Here is a 15,603-nt window from a genome sequence, read left to right as displayed (position 1 = left end):
GTATTTAGAGGTCTAGATCCTTCCAAGATTACCCCCCCAAGGCATTTATTATTCAATCCAATACGCAGTTTAGCTTTAAAAAAAAGTGAGCTCACCTGTTTACGGCGGGGTGCTTTTGATTTTCTTCGACCCAGTCCTTATTCTTCACTATCCTGGCGAGCGTGTTTTGCACTTATGTCAACTCCCGGGTCTATTACCTAAAGATGAAGGGCTGAACGGCACTTTTCACAGCGGTGAGCCACTTACAGGACCAAAATGGGGTTCTCTTCAACATTGGCCAGGCTCACACTCCCCGGTCCTCTTCCTCAAATGTTACACAGGGCCATCTCATGAATATATTTGGACTCCTCACAATCAAAACAGGACATTAGCCGCAGTCAATGAGGCTCGACAGGTGGGAGAGAGGAACAGGAGAGGCTGATGCAAAAGGAGAGCCACTGATGCCTCTGTTTAGATTTTCAGCGGTGGTTTTTCCAATTACAGAAACTGTAATTTGCTGTAAAAGGCTCCAGACTGCCGGGAAGGGTAGAATGGAACAGGGTAATTGGTGGTGGGGGCGGTGGGGGGTATCGCATGAGATGTAATCCATATCACTCTCCAGCGGGAGTGGAGCAGCATTAGTCAAGCAGGGGGATCATTTGTTTTTTATAGCGGCGTCCCTCAACGCTCTGCAGATGCTGACACCACTTTAAACATCACTCAGGAAGGGCAGTAAATGGGCTTTCTGTTGTCTTGGCTCTGTCCTTGTCACACTGTGTCTTTAGAAAGTGTACAAATGTCCCCGGGTGAGTGCTGGTTCATTGTTGACCAACCAAGAGGGGCATTGGACTCACAACAGCCGTGCGTGTTTGCTCGCACACACCAATCCAGGCCTCCCGAGCCAACGCTTTTACAGAGCCTGTGTTTTTTGTGGTTTGTCAGTGCGGCCTTCTACCTCTTTGAAGTGTTGCTCACGCTCAAGTGTTGTCCTGAAACGCAGCCATTCCTCTTACCTCAGAGGATAGCCTGGCCAAACCTCATGCATATTTAAAACTCCAAACGAACAGGTGAGCTAAAGCACAAAGCTCTGTGCGGCGACTGTAATGATGATACTCCCGTGTGTCCACCAAGTCTTTGACCGGTTGGCCTGGGCGCACACATAAAGCTCCGCCGTATTCCCAAGATACGAACAAAGATACTCGTGCATCAGGTTCAGTTCGACTGTGTATCATTCCCCCTCGATGTTGCCCGCCTTCCCCTTTCACAAATTATAGTCAATTATAGCCAGGTTTTTGTTTCCGGAGCCTCTCCAGTCAATTGTTTCCCCGGCAGGTGTCCTTTTCATCGATGCACTCCACTTGACTCTTAATTCCATCATTCTTATAAGCCAGGAAGTGAGAACGCTTTCATAAGCAGCCATCGCTCTCTTGGCCTCTGCCTCTGTCATAGTGTGATTATTTACCCTTCCGTGGTTTAATGGCTTTAGTAAACAGCTTAATAGAATTCAGTACGGCCTTGGGATGCGTAGCAAAAGGGCACACGATTCACTATTTTCATTGGCTTTTTGTTCCCCCCCCACACACACTTGTCAACGCACTGTGTGCCACAATATAATCAAATCCCATCATAACCAACCTGTAAAGCTAAGTCTCCCTTACCCCCCCTTTCTCTCTCTCCTTCTCCATTGTTTCCTTGTTTTTAAGCCTAATCGCTCTCTCACTCCGTACTGGGCATTCACAATGTAATTATATATGATTTACAAACAGCTGCAGCCATAATGGTGTATAAACAAATTACAGAACGAGGGGAGGAAAAACAACAGAGGAATAAAGAGATGAAGATGGAGAAATTGGCCGGCGTTGGACGCAGTCATTGCTTCGGCTGTTTTTTGGATCAGCGCTTTGGCTCTCCCTTCAACACAAAATGAGCACTCACGCTCGACATAGTTTACCCCTTCTGCACGCAGATATTTAGCTGTCTTTATGCCAGCATTAAATAGGAGTCTGCCTCTGTAATGCAGTGGCCTCGCCGCACTCCCTTCCTAATGTGGCTGCTCGCATTCATTCAGAATTTCACTGGGTGCTGCACTTGCATAAGAGTTTGCTCAATTGACTCCTGAGGGCCTATATTTCCTCTCTGCGCTCGCCTGCGGGATGTAAAGCTCATTTCAGTCTCCTGTGATTGCACTTAAGAGTAGTGTCTTTTATTGTGGCGATCTATATGTGGCTCCACATGGTTGCTTTTTCTGTAGGTTTCTTTATGCTGCAATGTGCATATTTGCTCAAGTTTTATTTATTTATTTTTTTCAACCAGACGAGCACTCACCTGCATACATGGATGACATGTTCCTGGTCAATACATAACCCTAAAGCCAGTCCACGTTTGTCCAATAAAACCTGCACAGCTAATTGCATCTGTAAATCCCAACAGAGAATGATGATATTGCACACTATGCATGCTAAAACAAACGCACCTTGCAAATGTGAATTAATTAAATACATAGTCACAAGGGCGTAGAATTGGGTAGGGACGCTAGGGACACGTCCCTACCAATATTCAGCCGCTACTGTGTAGTCACTATCAATACAACCGCTGTCCGTAGTGTTTAGTCAATGATTATGGCACACATAGGGTTATGTCGGTCTCTGCTAGAAGTCCCGCCTCTAACCTAAATACTGCTCCCTGATCGGCTGCCGGTTTCTCGCTAACTTACATGTGATTGGCTGTCCCCACTGCCACTCCACTGCTTGTTAAAACTACCTCCAACCTGCTAGTTTGACCGGACGAGAGGCAGTGCATGTTATCTGCAGGTTGTCAACATGTTCGGCATTTGTTCTTCCTGGGTCACGTCGGCTAGATGGATTTTAATATCAGTGGTGTCACTTACGTTTGTGTTTGTGTCTGTTTGCGTGCGTGTACGTGCGTGCGTTTGAAGGATGTCAAAGAAAAGAAAAGTGGATATAAGAGACTTCTTTAGTAGTCAAAGTGTAAGTTACTTCAAGGGTGTATAGGTAGAGGCTCAACAATACAGATATTGAATAAAAGAGAATATTTAATGCCAAAGAGATACACTTTTTGTATCTCTTATTTTCATGTATTTGTGTAGAAGTGAGCAACGGTTTAAAAACACAAATAAAGAAAATTTGTGGTGGAAATACAATAAAACCTCAGATTCTAGATGATCATGTGATTTTATAATTATAAAATATAATTAACTAATATTAAGTAATCTTAATATTTAGTAAAGGCCTTTTTTGCTCAGACAATAACTGTACCATCAAGCTCTATGATCATTGTATCTGTTCATGTCATGCATCAACATATCTTTGTAAGGTGACAGACAGCAGTGAGGCTGGAGGAGATGTAGGAGGAGAGGCCGGTAGAGGAAGAGAGGCAGGAGGAGGTAGAGAAGGAGAGGCTGGAGCAGATGAAGGAAGAGAGGCAGGAGGAGGTAGAGAAGGAGAGGCTAGAGCAGATGAAGGAAGAGAGGCAGGAGGAGGTAGAGAAGGAGAGGCTGGAGGAGATAGAGGAGGAGGAGAAGCTGGTGGAGATGGAGGAGGAGAAGCTGAAAGAGAGGCTGGAAATTCACAGGTGAGGTTAAATAATGATGGATATGTTAGTCATGAGATTCAGCACTGACAAATGTTAGTGTGATGATGATCTGAATAGCAATGCTTCACCCATGTGGCTTTAAAACCAGAGCTTTGTATCAAGTCTGGTGTTCTAAGAGGCCTCATCATGTGTTACTAGTGTGTATGTGTTTACAGTAGTTGCTATACAGTTGTCAAATTTATATTGTGGTTTATTCCAGGAAACTAATCCACCTGGAGAGAGCAGCAGGGAGAGTGGCATTAGTCTTTCATTAGTTGCTTTAACCTGTAACATCTTCATGACGTGAAATTATGATTGCTAATGCAAAAACACGTCAACTTTCAGGAGTCTTGGAGCACTTTTGTGTCCCCACCAATCTCAAAATCAAACCTACTCCCTTGCATAGTCACATCCCATATCGTCGACAGTATAAGAATCAATAGTTGATTTGTTGACTTGAAGATATATTTCTTGACGATGTTGTTATCATGAAACAAATGATAAAATACAGCACAGAGACATCAGAAGACATGTTTGTTTTTTTCTTTTGAAGAAAAATCCCACCTTTCAGTGGACAGACATGGATTTGCTGATGAAGTGTGACTGGACTTGACTTGGAAGTAATTGGAGTGAATCCATGGGTCACAGCAGATCGTAAATCAGCTTGTTAAACTTGGCAATCCATAACACTATACTGTCAGTGCCCTTTGACTGGATAACCCCAACCAGAGCCTATAGAGAGTCCACTGTGTTTCCAGGCCACAATGTACACCTATAGAAAACTTATGTGATCACTGTGCATTGAGACGCAGGGGAAAAGCAGAACAAAGCGGCCTCTGGGACCTTTGAGACTCCATATGAAGACTAAATAAAGGCTATAAGTTGATTTAACTCGCAAAAAATATCTCCAGATGCGTCCTTTCCAAAGTTTTCATGTGTCTTCTTGCAAATGAAACCCATTTTAGAACTTGGGAATACATTTTGCAAATCTTATCAGCTCTTATTTTTAAGAAACCTGGGTATTTTTTGATTAAAAAAAAAAAAAAAATCAATAGGCCGTATTAATATGCTAGAGGTAGAAATATTGCCCTTCAAAGATTCTTAAATCAAATCAAATGGAGATGTCTGAACTTCAGAAAAATGTGCCGTTATGCAAGTAGGAGAGAGAAGCACGTTTCAGGGTAGCAGCATGACCGTTTAATTCAACGCAGCATGGTGGCGTAGTAGAGTATTTTAGCACACCATCTGATTTGACAGCGAGGAATTCGCTACGGACGTCTGACGAGCTGAGATTCATATCGGATCATCATCAGCCATCAGGGCACTGTTCGTGGTTTGGCATATTTGAATTTTTCCCCATTTAATGCATCACATATGAGAGCTAAAACGCCATACTGTAGCTCAAGTCTCATATACCAGTGTCATCAATAAAGCATTTTTAATTAGGTTGGTATAAAAGGCTCCATCCATTACGGCTGCATGTACATGCATGTATATATAGAGCAGGTAGAATGATCTTCATGCGTATGTCATTTATCCGGTTCTCTCCGGGCCCAAAGTGGAACATGGCCCAGGTATGGAAATATATATATATATATAAGTCGGTGTGTGAATACACACACACGTAAATGCACACTAGAACACCCTGAGAAGGGAGCACACACTTCCTTTTTTTTAATTAGATTAATAAATCAAGGAGGTGGCTGGCTGTGACTGGCTGCCCAATGACATTCCATAAGTCTGCATCAAGGCGCCACGGCGAAGCTGGAGTATAACGATGTGACCGCACCGACTCTGGGAGTGCGTATGAGGCGAGGGTCTCGGGAAAACCATTCATCTGATGTTTTCCCAAAACTGCTTTGTCTACAAAACGCTGGGCATGATGTGTCTGTTTGGTGTGTGTGCCTTAACGCTCCTGTTCCAGCAGTTGGTGTAGCAGTGGGTGGCCAATGGGATGTTTGGACACTCCACCCCCTGCCCTAACCCCCCTCCTCCACAATCAAACCAAGCTCCCAGCTTTTCTGTCACACTCTGAATCCCTTCTTCCCCCTCGCTGGTGTTTTTTCCTGAAGGTTTGACATGTTGGTTGGCAGCTGCTCGGCTGCCTCGGCTCAGATAAACAGCATCGTTATTTGTATTTTCCTGTTCTCCGAAAGCAGAAATATTAGGTGTTAAGAACGGTATTGCTGCACAGTCGCCTCCAAGCTGTCTGTTTGATAGTATAGTAGTATAGTAAGCAGAATGTACTCATTTAATGCACACACACACTTCATAAGAAACCAGGTTAAATCATGATAAGACAGGAAATCTAAGAACGTGTTCATCTGGTTGCTTTGAAACCCAAGTTTACATCCAGATGGTCAATAATCAGATTTCTCCCGTCATATTTTGTATCCAAGGCTGGCATATTCAAAGTGTATTAGTGATAGATGAAGCTGCTGCTTGAAGTGCATTTTTTTCTTCTTCTCGCATTAGGACTGATGGCACAGTGAGAGGACAGACTGTGTGTGAGAGCACACTGCGTTTCCCTGCTATTTGCACATTTCACAAACATACTACTGTTCAGCTGTGGAAACCGACTTATTCACACTTGTGTATCTAGGTGTCAATTAATTACATCTTTAGTTATGATTTTTCTGTGCAGCTGATAACTAGCAAAGAAAGGAGCATGAGAACCGAGTGGGGTATTAATTTCTTACGCTCCTGACTTGGATTGTGTTCCTGTGAATGTTTCATGTTCTCTCTCAGAAAAAGATCTTAATCTTAATGAGATATCCTGATATTATGAAGATTAAATTTCCATATTTTACTTCAATTCTTAATATCTCCTCCACATTCCTTAGGGAAGGCGTCTTTTTGTGTTTTTCCCATCAAAAATCTTTCCCATTCTTAAAGTGTGGTATGTTTCTTTTATACCACTTTTAAGCTATTGCCTTTTTGAAGGCGAGTTTGGATTCAGTTGTTTTGAATACAAAGGCACACTGCAAAGATGAAAGATCGTTTCATCTCTCCTCACAGCAGCAACACGGATGCTGTTCTTCCCCAGTCTCAAGTCATTTTCATCTATTCATCATTTATTACAACATGTAAAAACCTTGTAAAAAAAACATTTTGTATACATGGCCAAGAAACTGGGTTTCTCCAGGAGGAATCTAGCTTCTTCTAAACCCGTAGCCTGATTTAGAAAACCTGGATTCCCCTGTACTTCCGCTTTAATAAATCTGTTTACTGCAGAAAATTGACACTACACTCAGTTTCTTTCAACTGTTTGCTGTGCGTGTTGTGAGGCTGTGCCTAATAAGATTTTATTTTTGCCCCTATATATATACCCTCCCACTGGATGAATATGTGTGGTTAAAAATGCTCCATTACTGATGATGACCCTGGCGTCCCACAAAAACCTCCTTCAGGTGGCAGATCAGTGGAAATGCTCTCTAAAAATACCCCATCAAATTTCATGTGGGCCACTATCCTGAACTATCTGCAGTAATTGCTTGCACTCTACCCAAGCCCCCACGCCTCCATACACACACACACACACACACACACACACACACACACACACACAGAAACCTGTGTGCACTGATCAATGTCTGAGCATAAACATAGTGTGCCATACACAAATATACTTTACATATTGCACCAATTGGCTGACTTGGAGATTCACACACTAATGGAACTACAATCAGCTTCCCAATTGCAACAGGGAGGTGTAAATCAGGGGGCCACTTACGCAGCACTGACTCACTATCTGATTCCTCCAATTCCCACCATATCGACAGCCGCATTCTCTCCTTGAATCCACCATAATAGGTCTGCCATCCCTGATATAATGGCTTGATATGCCATTAAGGCCCATTGGAAGCTTTATTCAAAGCTGTGTCTCTCAAACAGGGTCTAACCAGCATTAGCTGCATGGTGCTAATGGGTTAACAGCTATTTTCCCTTTGTGTATTTTTGGTCTCAGTCTCCTAAGGGCAGTTGGGGTTAACTTGGGTTTTGAGCTGATATGTTGTGGCATACCATTAGAACTGAAGCCTTTAAGACAAACCATGCTTAAATAACATTGTCTATTCTCTTGATACCAAGTTAAGCTTTTTTTTCTCCATACATTCCCTTTGTGAGTGTGTGTTTCCAAGATGGATTTGCACTTTTCATTTGTTCATACCAATAAATGTTTGAGGTCCCTTCCCGTAAGGCAGTGATGCAGTTTACTGTAACTGTAACCCAGGTGTATTATAATCAACCATGCTGCAGCGTGCAATAATGTAATTAATCTCACTTTTACACAACAAAGAAAATCATTACGAGAAGCACTCCCATTCACTTTACAAACAACCACACCTAAGGAACGTGCTTCCAACTCGGAAACTGGGAATAGTTGAATGAATGGACAGTTGCAGCTTAAAATGTTAAACTTCTTCTAGTGGGATGAGGTTTTTAAAATGCGGGGAAAATAATAATAGAGGGAAGACACATCAATGTCGAAGTAAAAATAAAAAATAGTGATGTGATGAAATGCCTTAATCGCCCTGGATCTGTGAATTGAAGTTTGTCTTGTTCCTGTCTGTGTCTTTGTCAGGGGCTCAGTTGGAGAGCCTGATGGAGACCATGAGAGCAGAGATCGCTGCCCAGCCGCCAGTGGAAGGATCCTACGCCGCACGCCGGGGTGACATCTGCATAGCCAAGTTTGCTGATGGCGAATGGTACGCAAACCTTTTCAATACTTGTGATGCTATTTAAAAGCCTTGCTCTGATCTTGCTCAGGCTCTAAAACTGAATCCTAATCTAACTCGCATGAAGCAGTTTTTCTTGGGACAACTAGTTAATGTGCTGGTGATGCAACAGCATGTTTGTGTGTTCCTTTCTCTCTAAAGAATACCTGACGTTTCCCTTTTTACCTTGTCTCTGTTTAAGCCTGTGATGCGTTAACTGCAGACACCCACAGGGTGTAATTAGCTCGCTGCCTCTGCTTTGGCCTTTCAGAATCAGCAGTCGCTTGACAATCTCACACACACACACACACACACACACACACACACACACACACACACCCTTGCCTTTCCTCACTGAATGCTGGAAGTTTACAGATGGTCACGGGGACAGATAAAAGTCACAGTGATCGAGGGAGGGAGAGAGAGCGTCTATGTCAAGATGGTGACGTTGAAAAAAAAGATCACAAAATTGATTAAAAAACCAAATGTTCCCTCGACGCAGGTGCCCTTCTTTCTTTCCTCCACCCTCCCTTCTATCTTCCTCGCTGGATTTTTAAGGAGAAAGGCTAAAGTTATTCCTTCGTCGCAGCCGATGAACATTTAAAACTGGCCATCTGCTGTAATCGTTCACTTTCTGTAGCCTTGTTTGTACTGAAAGATGCAGGGCTTGAAGACCTCCGGCACGGTGCCGGAAATCCGGCGTAGCAATATTTTGGTGAAGTGTTTTTTTTTTTTTTTTTTAACTGTAACCAGTCGTTTAAAGTGATAGTTCCAACTACCAATGGTACTCAAGGTAACCAAGGAGTTCTAGCCAATCAGAGCAGAGTAGGGCGGGCCTTAAGTTTCCAGGCACCTCGGACCGGGACAACGTAGCCAGAGCGATTGATAACATCAGCCCAAAGGCAGCCCTGCACACTTTTCATTCAGACAAACTAATGCGACTGCCACAGTTGTTAGATTTCATCAATGAGACCAACATTAATCTAATAAAAAGAATTTAACCAGCCAGCGGCAAACCTCTAAAAGCGTGCGGATAAGTTACTTGGCTCGTTTTTCTCCCCCGGGATGACGACAGAGGTTGGCCCTGGGCGATCAGATCAGTAGACCGGCGCTGCCGCCGCTGTGACAGCCGTTGCAGTAAAAAATAGTGACGTTTGTCTGTGCCCCCTCCCGCTCTGAGATTTGGTTTCGCCCACCTTGCCGGACCTGCGCTTCTCTACTGTCTCTCCCGGTCTCTCCCGGTCTCTCCCCGCATCAGCGGTGGTATGAAGAAAGCACGCGAAAAAAAGCAAAAGAATAAAAGTATCTTCCCAACAGGAGGTAGCTACTGCTAGGGCTCCAGTGCCACCACTCACGGTTGCCCCCCCCAGCCGGCGAGTTCGACAGTGCGTGCGCGTATAGCCCCGTTCACATACGTCGCTACTCGCCCGTCACTCGCTTTCTCGCTGAATTCAACTCGCTGGCAAAAAAAACTCACTGCCGCCAGCGGCGACTTCAAGCGACAACTCTCTGTGGAACTCTCTGTTGACGGCAACTGTCAATCATCTCTATTCTACATTGTGATTGGTACTCGCTTCACTCACATCGCAGAAAGTTAAAATTATTTTATCTCCGATCGACCACATCGCCTGTCCTGACCACATTCCGCTAGAACACATTCACATTCATTGATAGTTGTCTCTCAGAGATGGGCGAGTGGCGACGTATGTGAACGAGGCTTCAGTCAAAACCAAAACACCAAGGAAGGCTGAGGAATAGTCACCCACTTTTATTATTATTATTATTATTATTATTATCATTATTAATAATAATAATAATAATAATAAACGAATTGTGTTTTAGTCATTTTTGTTCTCATCTTTTCTTGAATGCTTAAACTCCTCAACCCCATTTAGTATGTCAACATTTGTATCAGTACCAGCAGTTTGTAAGAAATTGGTCAGTAATTGATATGTCATATTTTGTTTCTCAGAATTCACCAAATTGATGCATTAAAATGAAATTATTCAAAATTTTCTCCCGGGGGGGCATGCCCCCGGACCCCCCTAGAGGATCGCAATCCCCCCACCATAGTCTCCAAAGATCCTGTGGGAAACACTACAAACCCATTTGTAATCGGGACAAAATACTTAAAGTTAGAGACAATTAAGGACCATGAGTCCTAACAAGAACACTTGCACACACTTTAATGTGTATTTTGTACACGTTCAAGACCCATTTTAATGCATTTTCTGAGTCGGTCAACTTTATTTTAGGCACAAACTATATATCTGGGCTGGTAAACCCAAACCTGCCGCAGTGGCTGGTGGCCAAAGAATATATATATATATATATACACACACCTGCTTCACAGGTGGAAATCTCAACCACCCCAATGTTCAACTCAAAGTTACGCCCTTGGTGATGCTAATTTCTGAGGTATTATACGTTAGCATTAAGCTAGCGGACTTTATGCTTAGTGATACTGGCTGTGTGTGTTTTGAATGTTGTTTCAAAACTATAATGTGGGTTTACTCTCAAAGTGCACCAGATTAATTCATTTAGATTGCAAATGTTCAGAATTTTCTTCTCCCCAATGCATAAAAAAATTTCAGGCACAGGATTTTTTCCTGCTTCAAGCCCTGAAGATGCGTTATCTTGTTTCTTGCAGTAACATAACAGTAACCCTGCTCCAAGTGGCAACGCTCTGAGATTTATCTCTTTTTTTAAAAAAACAAAACATTTTAGCAGTCATATATTATTCAGCAAGCTAATTATGTCCATGTTAGCATTGTTCTGTGTCCACATCTTTTTGTATTCTGTGATGCATGTAGAATGTCGGCTTGTTTCATTGGGGGGCTAATTAAAAGCTCGTCGCCTTTCAAGTCCTCTTAGAACACCGCAGAGTCGGCGTAAATAGAAATGAAAAAACCCTCTGTTAATCAGTCACTCACGCTTTGTCTCTCACTTTTTTCTCTCTGCCTCATTGGTGTTCTCCCTTTTAATCACTTATTTGGTTTTAACTTTGTTCTCGCGTCTCTTTCTTTGCCCATGTGGCTGTAATTATTTGGCTTTTCTCCTCCCTGTCCTCAGTTCTCAGCCAATTTGTCTTCTGTTGCCGCTCTCGTTCGGATTTGATAGTCAGACAAGCGTTTGGTCAGATGAAGAGAAACGCTTCTCGAGCTGAGTCTGTGGAAATGTGCTGTTCTGTAGCTTCTATGTGAATACATGAGTAGGATCTGGCTCTTACTCACAGACTTTTATGGGGTTTTTTCCCACTTTTTCATTCCCTATATGAAGGTAATTTCCATTCAAATTCAACTTGCTGTGTGAGAAAAGTCAAACTCCTGGGTTTTTGTGATTAGCACTAATGCACTAAAGTTATTTTGCTACAAGGCGAAAATGTGGCTAAATTTCTGTCCGTTATTGCAAAGAGGCCTCTGTGCAATTTTCACAGCGCTGCCCCTGTCCTGATAGATTCCCCCTGTCCCTCCTCACTCCCCCGGCCTGCTCATCCTCTCCTGCTCCTATCCCCACGATCACAACAGACAGATCCTCCAACACCTTTTCCCCAGGGAAATAAGCTCGGAATCATTTACTCATCTTCTTTTTCCTCTTGTGCCCTCTGTCTTCATCTCTTTCCCTCCACACTCTACTCTCTCTCCCCCTCTCTCTCTCTCCAATTATTTGCTGCTGCAGGTACAGAGCCAAAGTGGAGAAAGTTGAGTCACCAGCAAAAGTTCACGTCTTCTACATCGACTACGGCAATGTGAGTAACCGCGACGGCGAGTTTGACTGGTGAAAGTGTTGAATGTTGCAGAGCCGTCGCTAAAACAAACAAAAAAAAGTTTTGTCATGGCCGAGCCCACAGCCAGAAGGAGTGTAGTATTTGAGGAAGGATTTCTTTTCAGTTTATTGCATCCATTCAGACACCAGTTGTTTGCTTATCTCCGCATTCAAAGCACCGAAATGATGTTCTTCTTCCAGCTGGAGATTTTAGGACAAATATGATTCAAGCTTGTTTGTTTTCCATTTATTGTTTACGACCGAAGTGAAAGGTGCAACTGAGTATATCATTTTTATTTCTCTTCATAACAATGAAGGCAGAATTCCCCCACCCTCTGTTTTTTTATTTTTTTTCCCCCTCCTGTGATGACGAAGGCACTACATCCTTGTGAGTGTTATTGTGTCCGTTTCTACCCACTTGCGTACACATGCTTGCATCACCAAGTGGCTCATGCAGCCAGCCCCCGGCCTGCGGGAAAATTTCCCATGATGCAGTGGAGCGGCACAGTGTGTGACTGACCCTAGATTCGGGGACAGCTCGAGGTTTGGCTGGCAGACGCGATGTGTCCTGGCATGTTGCTGAAAGTGTGATTCTCCGAGGTCGACCTGGCGCACACAAAAAAAGGGAGCTGATATCTACCTCATTCTGTACTTTTGCGTCATTGAAGGTTGAGTCACTCTGGCCTTGATTTCATGCTTCGGTGTCATGAGCTGTTAGTGGGCGATATTGCCACCTGTCTCAGGTATAGGTCAGTCCCTGATTTATTACGCGATCATTAACAAAAACAGCAGAGCACTTTTGTCTTTTATTTTTAAGGCCCGCATTTTATGACTCCGTCAAAATCTAATATGGCGTTGATAAATCTTAACATCCTAATCCATAATAAACGCTCAACGCATCCTCTGTCTAGACTGTACAGTCCAATGAACACATTAACCTAAGATATGGGGGTCATTAAATTAACTCCCCACTTCTAACGGCTGCGTTAGTCTGGCTTTCTACCAGCAGGTTCTTCCTTTAGGTAGCCCGTGCTGATCAGTGATTGGCCATCGCTCACACTGGCTCATACCCGTCGTGATGTATCAACCTAATCTCTTCAAATCAGTGAGATATAGTAATTGCTTTTTCGTATATAGCGATGTGCACACTCGAGTGCTCACCTTGCAAAACGGCACTTAAGACGAGAACAGCAGAGGTGCTTTTATATGGCAGTAAATGCAGGTAAACGCGAGCAAAGATCATGAATCCATCAAATGTGATGCCTGTAATCATTGCACAATAAAACCTGAGTTATTGTCTCTTAAGCACTTTTATGAAAATCTTACTTTTCTTTGTTTGCCTGTAATGGATGTTGAGTGTTGAAGTGAAGTGCACACTGACAAGTTTGTCTTGTTTAACATTGTGTTGATTTTAGTGTTTTCTAATCTGACGAGTCTGACTAGCGACTTGACATGTATTGTCGTCTTTACTCTTGGCTTGTAACTGAGCTAGAGAGCAGATGGAGCTTAGTGAAAGGGGCCTCGGTACTGCTGTAGAAGCAGCTGTGAAATGATTGGTAAGGTGACATACACAAGCATGCAGCCCTTAAGCTCCAAGATGGCATCTGTCCTTCTTCCACAGTTGTAAACTATGATTGTTAAAGTGACATACAGATTTCCGAATCCAGGAAGAATAGAAATAGGTGACAGACCGCAGGATTAATTTACAGCCCGAGTATGCACCGTGTCTTGTTTGAGATTGACTTGAGAGATGCACTCCTTAATGTAAAAGTGAACTTTCATCATGCTTTTTTGTTTTATGTGTCTCGTATCATAACCAAACACGCTAGATATTTCTCCCTAAATCTCTGTTGGCTTCCCTTTACTGTACTTGTAGCAGGAGATGGATGCCTCTGTCATGTTTGCTTAGACGCAGCCATCATCACACAAACGCACAATTGTTGTCGAGCTTCACTTTATGGCCTCAAAACCTCAAACTCATAATCCAAATCTTTTTTCCCAAGAGTAAACATGTTTGATCCCAAACCCTGAACAGCGACAGTAATTGAATTTGATAATGGAGAAAAAACAAATACCTGTCTACGTATGATTGCATATGAGTTTGATCTGTGTCTCCCGTTCACTCCCCTCAGAGAGAAGTTGTGTCGTCCACTCGTCTGGCCGCCATGCCCCCTGCCTTCGGCACCAGGACCCTGCCAGCACAGGCCACCGAGCATGCCTTAGCCTACATCCAGGTCCCACAGGATGTAAGTACACGGACGAGCAGAGATGTGTGTCGTAGCTGAAAGCCTCAAAATTAACTTTGCGATATCACCTTCCTCTGTGTCATTTATCGCCAGCCTTTGAAAGTTGACTTTTTTTGGCGAGATGCAAAAATCTGTTGGAGTTTCACTCATCGCAAGGTGATGAGTAACTGACAGACAGGGTCGGGTTTCCATTCCCAGCAAGTGTCCATGAAAATGATGCTCATACGTAATGCATGGAGTCCAAGCAGACAGACAGTGACAAACACCAAGCCATTGATGTACTCCATTGCAAAGAAATTGTAGAATAATGGACATAGTAGCAGAGACATCTTCATAAACAATTTAATAACGCAGCAACCAAAGTAACCCCCCTAAATCCTACAGATAGATGCAAGCCATCCAGGTGTTCAACAGGGATGAGTGTGTGCATATAAATGTCCATCTGATAGCCAAACAGCAGTAACCGTTTTTTTCCCCCCCGCAGACTAATCTTCTTGTTTACATCCAAGTGTGTTTACTTGACCTCTGCTGACCACCTGTGTGCACGTGTGTGCACGTGTGTGCACGTGTTTCTGTGTGTGTCAGGGGGTCAACTCATTCGCAGCCTCCTGAGCCGGTTGCATCCTGAATAGTTTGTGCAGATACAACATGTTTTCTCTTGGTATGTGCGTGATTGGCACACTACTAAGCCCTGTCTTTAATTAGTTGTGCGTGCGTGTATGTGTGTGTGTGTGTGTGTGTGTGTGTGTTTGAGAGCGTGTTACTTTAAAGTGTATTTGTTCCACAGCCTAGATAACTACTTTTCGCATGGACATGTCTGCTTGCTGCTATTTTGGATTATTTATCAACACTTGCCAGTTAATTAGGTACATCTAGCGAAAGATAATGCAATCTAATACAGTCCTGCAATAAACCCTGCCATGGTGAAGGTTATAGTTCGGTGTTTGTTGAAACTGTTTCGGCGATGTGTTGATAAAAAATGATATTTAATTTAGAGGCTAACACATATTTTAATGTTTAATTTTTTACTGAGCTCTGGTTTTGGGACCAGTAAGGCCAAACATCTCAAAGTTGTTCGATCCTTATGTATTTATTTATACTTGTTTTATTGCATGTTTTTTCATCAAAATATGCACCTATTGGACGTGTGTGTGTGTGTGTGTGTGCGTGTGTGTGTGAGAGAGCTGGTAGCGCCTGCACGCATGCTGTCACCTGTCTCATGAGTCAGTGTGTCCTGAAGGATGAAGTGGCCCATCTGTTGGTCCAGCCCAGGGGACAAAGGCATCACCTACACTTTCTAGCCTCCA

The 15,603-nt window shown here is 43.2% G+C and overlaps 1 protein-coding gene across 1 annotated transcript in view; it reads left to right on the top strand.

The window, feature by feature from the left end:
• The window catches only part of snd1 (staphylococcal nuclease and tudor domain containing 1), a 159,890-nt gene that overhangs the window by 126,635 nt on the left and 17,652 nt on the right, over positions 1–15,603 (top strand). Inside the window, exons 19-21 of the mRNA XM_084038890.1 lie at positions 8,153–8,276; positions 11,964–12,033; positions 14,183–14,296. Coding sequence (XP_083895016.1) covers positions 8,153–8,276; positions 11,964–12,033; positions 14,183–14,296 — 308 coding nt within the window. The remainder of the gene's footprint in view (positions 1–8,152; positions 8,277–11,963; positions 12,034–14,182; positions 14,297–15,603) is intronic.

Source organism: Eutrigla gurnardus, assembly GCF_963514095.1.
Source record: "Eutrigla gurnardus genome assembly, chromosome: 21".
Lineage (NCBI taxonomy): Eukaryota > Metazoa > Chordata > Actinopteri > Perciformes > Triglidae > Eutrigla > Eutrigla gurnardus.
The sequence above is the reverse complement of the archived record's forward strand: the minus strand, read 5'-3'. Positions and strand labels throughout refer to the sequence as shown.